The 8806-nt window shown below is 35.5% G+C and overlaps 1 protein-coding gene across 1 annotated transcript; it reads left to right on the top strand.

Moving 5' to 3' along the window:
• The first annotated feature begins 2174 nt into the window (after positions 1–2174).
• Positions 2175–5742, top strand: LOC145585459 (uncharacterized). The gene has a single exon (XM_081642159.1). It carries the CDS (start codon positions 2250–2252, stop codon positions 5646–5648), a length of 3399 nt encoding a protein of 1132 aa, XP_081498285.1. The 5' UTR covers positions 2175–2249; the 3' UTR covers positions 5649–5742.
• Positions 5743–8806: the final 3064 nt, after the last annotated feature.

Genomic DNA, 8806 nt, shown 5'->3' with positions numbered 1-8806 from the left:
AACTCAATTGAGTTCTTGACACTCATTTCAATTAATTGGATTCGTTATTCTATTGGAATATACAACAATTAGTTATTGATTCCATTTAAATTGGATTATCAAGGATTAGTTTTTCTAATATGTTGTTAATTTGTTTCAATAAAGATTTCATCTTTTTTTCCAATTCATTTTGATGTACAATTTGAGGAAGGGGGTTATAGTAGATGACGAAGATATGTTGGTTTTTTATGGTGCTTCAATTAACTACACTATGTCCAAGTCACAACTTGTTGGTTTTATTTATTCTATATATGTTCTTTTCCTTTCTATTTCTCGTGGTTGACGATGGCAAAAAGGTCAAGGTGTATGTATAAATTAATGCATTTAAAATTTAAACTTTTAGAGTGGAGTTTATGGATTCGAATTCCAATTAATGCATGAAATTTTTAAAATTTACCTTGATTGATCAACATAAATATAAATTTAAAGGCGAGTTGAAATCAAGTAATAATGGGAGCTCTGGTCTAGCTCATTTCGAAGATTAATGCTAGTTTGAAGATTAATGTTAGCTGGATGCCTCAATTGCTATGTATTTATTAGCTTTGCAATTGAAGAATTGGGTGACCTTTTACATTAATAATCAAAGACCAGATAACACTCAAATGCAGACATGCTTTTGTATGTTTTACAAAAGAACTCATTCAAGTCAAATATCTTTGCCATAATATAGGGAGAAATGTTGGGATGTGATAGAACGAAAAAGACTTCAACTTGTTATAATCAAGCTAATAGAAATACTTAAAAAAAACTTAATCATAAGCTCTTTAAGTTGGTAGCCTAGTGTCTTGCCAAGTAAATTAACTTATCAAAATGTGTTTCCAAACCCTTTTTCTTTTTTAACCTTAAGATGACATTTTACGCATTTTACTTAATCATAAGATGTTCGTATAAATTTAAAGTTTATTTTCTAATTTCAATTTTTGTTAAGTAGGTTTCTTAAATTACATACTATGTAATGGTCATTTTTTTTTTTTACTTGTTTTGTAAAATAAAAATTATGTCTTGAATATCTTGATGTAACCAAATGAAATGTATCAGACCATATTACTACGCTCAAAAGAGGTAATAATACTCATAATGCATATCTCATCAAGTCATAGCACCTACCACACAATAGCTACACGAAACAAATTGTTTGACAGCCTCATACTCCAGATTAAAGAAGGTTGTTGCCAAATTAAAAGAGTAATTACTAGTAGTTTGGAATTTAGATGGGTAGGATTCTAGGTTGGTTTTTAAAATTGGTTTAAGTGAAATTTGACAAAAAAGTCTTTCAATCAATACTCCATATTAATCATCCTTATTACTTTTGGACCATTTTAGCTAAATTCTAGGTCTCATTAACATTAATACATGCAAAAACCCATTTTCAAACAAATTTGGACTAAAACAATTCAATTCAATGACAAAATACAAGTCAACCTTGTCAAATCTATCCAGACAATAACAAACCCGAAAAATCAAGAATTCCATCCTTAAAACGGAGTAGTACCCTCCCTCTTAGGATATGCCGATATGGCAATATGGCATTCATCTACTGATCTAGTTTCTAGTATTCCTCATACTCATTTTTTTTTTTTTTTTTTTTTTTGAAGAAACATAATTTACTGTATTTATTTAATGCCTCTTACATGATTTTTTTTGGGAAAAAAAATGAAGAGTGAATAAATAATACTCCTTTTGTTTTTTTTTTTTTTTTTTAATATGCATCAGTTTGACCGACACATTTGCCGAGACGCTACTTTGACCATTAATATCTTTAATTGTGTATTAGTAAAAATTGTAACAAAATTATGTCATGAAACTAGACATTATGACAAATCTAATAATATATTATATAATAACATTTATTTATTTTTTAAAGCTGTAAAAATTAAATCAAGCATAGTATGTAAATAGTGTAATTGTCAAAGTGATACATTTAAAAAAAGATGGAGGGAGTAAGAAAAAGCATGTATGATTAAAAAAACAGGCAGAAATTTGACAGTCCACTTATACTCTACTAAAAAAGCAACATACGCTCCATTCTCCTAACTTCGCATCCCCCAAAACCCACAAAAAAACACCATCAACAATAAAAAAAATAAAAAAATAAAAAAAAACTATGAAATGAAAAACCATCAATTATTATTCTCCTTCTATAATTCCATAATACTATAATTCATTCCTTGCATTTTCATCCCACCATTTTTTCTTTATGCTTCATTTTTATGGCAACGGCTATTTTTCTTCTTCTCTCCCTCACTCTCACCTTTGGTTTTGCCACCATTTTTTCCGGCGCTACGGTGACGGAGGTTGACTCACTGCTCGCCTTCAAGCGCAATCTAAATGACCCACTTGGTGTATTAGACGGCTGGGATGCGTCCACCCCATTAGCCCCTTGTGACTGGCGTGGAGTTGGCTGTTACTTTAGCAGAGTCAATCAGCTCCGCCTTCCACGGTTGCAGCTCACCGGTGTTATTTCGCCGGAGCTTGGGAAGTTACGGCAGTTGCAGCGGTTAAGTCTCCACTCAAACCACTTTCATGGGTCTATTCCGAGATCTTTTACCGAACTTTCTCTTATTCGTGCTCTTTACCTTCATAATAATTCCCTTTCCGGCGATGTTCCGCCGGGGATTCTCTCGCTTAGTAATCTCCAGGTCGTTAATCTCGCCGGTAACGACCTGTCGGGCAGAATCTTCGGCGGAATCTCATCCAGTCTCCGGGTGCTCGACCTATCGTTCAACAACTTCTCCGGACGGGTTCCGGCGAATTTCTCGGAGAGCCTGCAGCTGACGCTGATTAACCTCTCGTCGAATAGGTTCTCCGGAGAGATACCCACCAGCATTGGCGCGCTTAAACGGCTGCAATACTTGTGGTTGGATTCGAATCTTTTAGTGGGTACTCTTCCTTCGGCGATACTGAATTGTACATCGCTTGTTCATATTTCTGCTGAGGATAATTTCATCTCCGGTAATATTCCGGCGACCATTGGTGTAATGCCGGAGTTGGAGGTACTTTCTCTTACCTCCAATAAACTTTCTGGTGTAGTCCCTGCCTCTGTGTTTTGTAATGTGTCCAACCCTCGGTCGCTTCGATTCGTTTTCTTGGGGTTCAATGCCCTCACGGGAATTGCAAAGCCGCCAAATGGGTGTACATTTAGTAGTGGATTAGAGGTCCTAGACCTTCACGGGAACCGCATTGTTGGCGAGTTTCCGAATTGGGTGGCGGATATTCCAACGTTGAAGGTTTTAGATCTTTCTGGGAACCTCTTCACTGGTTCACTTTTTACGAATTTTGGAAATTTGACGAATTTAGAGGAGTTTAGGGTGGCTAATAATTCATTAATTGGTCAAGTTCCTAAGGAATTAGGACAATGTAGTATGTTGAGGGTTCTTGATCTTGAAGGGAATCAATTTTCTGGGAAAATTCCAGAAATTTTTCAGAATTTGAGTAATTTGAGGGTTTTGTCATTAGGAAGAAACAGATTTTTGGGTTTCATTGACTTTGATGTTGGGAGTATCCAGAGTTTGGAAGTGTTGAATTTGAGTGAAAATGAATTGACTGGAGTGGTCCCAAATGAGGTGCTTCAACTCACTAATTTGACCACTTTGAACCTCAGTTTTAACAATTTTTCTGGGCATGTTCCAGTAGAAGTGGGTGATTTGAAGAGTTTAGTGGTGTTAAATTTGAGTCATTGTGGGTTTTCGGGTTCGATTCCGAGTAGCATTGGGAGTTTGATGAGGCTAAGAGTTTTAGATTTGAGCAAACAGAGATTATCTGGGAATTTTCCTGCTGAATTGTTTGGGTTGCCCAATTTGGAGGCTGTTGCATTGCAGGAGAATGATTTACATGGGGATATTATTGAGGGTTTTAGTAGTTTAGTTGGTTTGAGGTACTTGAATCTTAGCTCCAATTCTTTATCTGGTGATATCCCGGCGACTTTTGGCTTCCTCCGGTCCCTGAATGTCCTCTCTCTATCAGATAACCGGGTCTCGGGTGAAATTCCACCTGAGCTTGGCAATTGTTCAGAGTTACAAGTACTTGAACTTGCAAGGAATCGTTTGGTGGGCAATATTCCGAATTCTTTGTCAAGGCTATCTCATTTGAAGGAGCTTGATTTGGGTCATAATAATTTGGATGGTAATATACCAAAGGATATTTCCAAATGCTCTGATTTGCAAAAGTTGGTCTTGGATTTTAACCATTTATCAGGGCCTATTCCAGGCTCAATATCAAAAATGCTACACCTTAGAATGCTTGATCTTTCATCAAACAATTTGAGTGGCTCCATCCCCGAAAATCTAACCCATGTATCAAGCTTGCAGAGCCTTAATTTATCCTCGAATCATTTTGAAGGAGAAATCCCGAAAACTCTAGGTTCTCTCTTCAGTGATCCTTCAGTGTTTGCAGACAATGGAAAGCTGTGTGGGTATCCATTGAAGAAGGAATGCTCTTATGTGAGACGGAGAAAAATGAAGAAGTTGATATTGATTATTGGTGTTGCACTTGCTGGGCTTATTTTCCTAGCATTATGCTGTTGTGGTTACATCATTAGCCTCCTACGTTTGCGTGAGAAGCTCAAAGGCAAGGCAGCCGGGGCAGAGAAGAAACCTAGCCCACCGAGAAAAAGCTCTGGAGCAGAAAGAAGTAGAAGCAGCAGCGAAAATGGTGTCCCAAAACTTGTCATGTTCACTAGTAAGATTACATTGGCAGAGGCCTTAGAAGCAACAAGGCAATTTGATGAAGAAAATGTTCTAAGCAGAGGAAAGTATGGGATGGTGTTCAAGGCCTCCTTTGCTGATGGAATGGTCCTCGCAATCAGACGATTACCTGATGGATTCCTTGATGATAGAGGCTTCAAGAAGGAGGCTGAGATGCTCGGGAAAGTGAAGCACCGGAACATCACCGTGTTGAGAGGGTATTATGCCGGTCCACCTGACATAAGACTCCTAGTTTATGACTACATGCCTAATGGCAACTTGGCTACTCTTCTGCAAGAAGCATCACACCATGATGGATATGTCCTGAATTGGCCAATGAGGCACTTAATCGCGCTTGGGATTGCTCGTGGGATCACATTCTTGCACTCCTTAGATATGGTTCATGGTGATATCAAGCCTCAAAATGTGTTATTTGATGCTGATTTTGAAGCACATATATCAGAATTTGGTCTAGACAGATTGACAATTGCAACGCCAATCGAAGCCTCAACATCAACACCGCCAATCGGAACACTTGGATATGTTGCTCCAGAAGTGGTGTTAACAGGTCATGTATCAAGAGAAGGGGATGTGTTCAGTTTTGGGATTGTTTTGCTAGAGATCTTGACAGGGAAAAAACCCATTATGTTTGAGCAAGATGAAGATATTGTAAAATGGGTCAAGAAACAGTTGCAAACAGGTCAAATATCCGAGCTAATCGACCCGGGTTTGCTCGAACTAGACCCTGAATCATCCGAGTGGGAAGAATTTTTACTTGGGATCAAAGTAGGCCTCCTTTGCACAGCACCCGACCCGAGTGAAAGACCGTCTATGGGTGATATCGTATTCATGCTCGAGGGTTGTCGGGTAGGACCCGATATCCCGTCCTCCGCGGATCCGACCTCACTTCCTTCCCCTGCCGGGTAACCTAGGAAAGAAAAAAGTTGATCACCCAACCAACTTTGTTTTGGTAAAAAAAAATTCTGATGATGTGATTTTGTTTCAATTTTAACAAAATGTAATGGTGAATTTTTATGTGTCTATATAGAGTATTTAATTAAGTAAATTTAATTTTATTATGTTGCAAGTTGAGGTAAATTAATTGGTAAAAAAAAGTTGAGTATTTCATTAAATAGTCTTCTGCATTACAGCATCAGTCAAAGGAATTGAACCCGAGAATTCAGAAAATCTGGAAAATTTGTTGGGTACAAAAAGAAAATATATATAATCCCGCCAAAAGTGGAAAAGCCACGTGGAATATAAAAGAAAAGTAGCCGTTAATACAGCAACTTTTTTATACTTTAATTTAATTATTTTATTTTATTTTATTGAGAAAGAGAGAGGATAGTTTTTAGGGACCCGTGAAGACGTCAGAGCATAAAAAAATGCTTGTATAAGATGACAAATAAAGGGGTCCGTCTTTATTTTGTCCGTCTTCTTTGTATTTAAAATTCCATGAAAATTTAACAAAATATATTCTGAATATGTAAGAAATTACAGTTGAAAAAAAAAAAACTACTTCAATCTTGTGTTTGAGATCCTTTTAAGCTTCACTTTTCACCACAAATCCAACACTAAAAATTTATCCTCATACGAATATAACAATATTTATGCAACATTAATTACATTCATATAATTATATAAGGTTATCAACAACATATATAAAGAAATTAATTTAATACCATTAATAAAATGGGGTAATCATAAACTCATCAATGTTCTTCAAAAAAATAGAACTCATCAATAGATAAGTTTTAAAAAGGTTACGGCCTTTGGGGTTACAAACAATAAACAAGGATATACGGAGTAGTACATTTAGTTGAGCATCTAGCACATCACACATAAATCAAGTTGTTTTAATATAACATGATAAAACCATATTACTTGAATGTATTGAAGTATAAAGTGTCTGTTTGATTGATATAAGAATGATAAATGGATAAAACCTCATGTCGCATGGAAAACACTTTCAATTTGCTTCCTCCTTTCAACAAGATGCTTCCTATGTTTCTCCCTAACTCATCTCACCACTATTCCAGAATCCAAACAAAGCCATTTGTGGTGAAAGTAACAGTTGCACGGTGAAAAACAGAAAACAGAAAACAGAAAAGCATGTGACAAATGCAAGAAATAAGCAGTGGTACGACATTCATAAATAAACGCAATATTTTCACTGACAACATTTTAGTCAAGAATGTAAAGATGACAACAATTGCAGGAACCTAGCTATATAGTCTTATAGACAGGGTCAGCTACAATATTACAGCAATTAACCATGCATGTCGTTTTCCAGGTAGAAGACGTTCAAAACGACATTAACTCTTTGAACCAAAGTAGGGTTCATTATTTCAGTATATACACATGTACATACAGTTTCTACTAGATACAGATCCATCATCATCTTATATTCATTTACTGTGTTGCCAAATGGATTTTGACATGTACAACTCAAAGGAGCTGGATTTGACTATAAGGTTAAGGGTGCTAATAAGAGTGGGACGACCAACTCGGTTTTGTTTTTTTACCTTAATGAGTATTGAGTTGCCGATGTAATAAGTTAAGGGCTAGATTAGGATCGATAAGTTCATATAAGGGTTCGTGAGTTCAATTCAAAACCTAGCATACAATGAAATGTGGAAGGTTTTGACCCTTTTCTACTTATGAATAAATGAAATTGTTGCTTATTCGCTTCTAAAAAGTGATTCTTTGCATAGAAATGCAATTAATTTTCGACATATCATAGAAAGTAACATAAATTCTAGAAAAGTAGCAACACTTCTTAAGAAAAATGAAATCGGACTGCACAGAGGAAAAGGATCACTAAATTCTTAAAATAAGTATCAAGGGGAAAAAAAAATGTATAACCTCGTTAAGTACTAAGGTATGCCACTCCCTAGAAGTAAATAAACATTAGGGGCTTGCCTGGATTAAAGGGAGTTGTTAGGGGGATAATGATTAGGAGGGGAGTTGTTAGGGGGAAGTAATTAATGGAGGGAAACTGTTAAGGGGACTCATTTATAGTAGGTTTGGCACAAGATAACGCATTACAAGGGTAACTTATTCTTGTGTTTGGTATTATACAGAGCACTCACACTGCTAGTCCTGCTCTGCACATTCTCCTTCTGCTATAATTTTTTTTCCTTAAAAAAATCATTTGAATCTAAAATCCAATAAAATCATAAAATTAAAATCTGATTTACAAACATAAAATTCATCACAATATTATGAAGAAGTCAAAACAAACAAATCACATCTTTACATTTTTTTCAACAAAATCACTTACAAAATCAAGGTCAAAGTTAGGGTAAACTCATAATAAAGGAAAATTGGATTTAATAAATTATTGAATTAAAAAAAAAAAAAAAAAATCATTTTACATACCAAATCTGAAAACAAATCGAATTCATATTGCAATTTCATGGTTCATATTGCAATTTCATGGGTATTGAAGGAGGAAGAAAGTGAATCTAGGAACAGGTTGCAAAAAGAGGGAAACATAGAAATGGGTAAATCAATATAGAAATACAAACACGAAAATTGAATTTAAGATCCAAAAAAAAATTGAATTTAATATTTTTTATTATTATTGAAATACAAACACGAAAATTAGAAGGAAAAACTATGATTTCAAATCAAAGATCAGAGGATGATTGGTTTTTTCCTAAAAAAAAAAAAATTGAAATTAAAAACAAAATTGAATACCTAATTAAAAAACAATGAATAATTTATTTGGATTTGGAAGGTTGCATGCAGATTAATGTCATGTAGGAAAGAAGGTTGGAGTAAATTTCAATGAAAATGATGAACGGTAAAAGGAGGAAAGAAAGAGATGAAAAATAGGTTGGGCTTTATTACTGGGTGAATTGATACACTAGGGGGGGTGTGGGTAATGTATTACCCTCAAAATGGGAGGAATTTTTATTGGGCTAATTGATAAACCTCATTCCAGGCGGGCCCTTTAAGTCCATACTCATTACCCCATTAATTTTTACAGCCCAATACCCTCAATCCAGGCGGGCCTTAGGGGTAAGTAAACCATGCTTTATTGACCAATATTCACAAATACATGAGAGAATCACCAAAGA

Source organism: Chenopodium album, chromosome 16 (assembly GCF_948465745.1).
Source record: "Chenopodium album chromosome 16, dcCheAlbu1.1, whole genome shotgun sequence".
In the NCBI taxonomy this organism is placed as follows: Eukaryota; Viridiplantae; Streptophyta; class Magnoliopsida; order Caryophyllales; family Amaranthaceae; genus Chenopodium; species Chenopodium album.
This window is presented reverse-complemented; position numbering and strand designations above follow the sequence as displayed.

Excerpts from the sequence above, each read along its gene's own strand:
- LOC145585459 (XM_081642159.1), top strand. The coding sequence starts at position 2,250 with ATGGCAACGGCTATTTTTCTTCTTCTCTCCCTCACTCTCACCTTTGGT.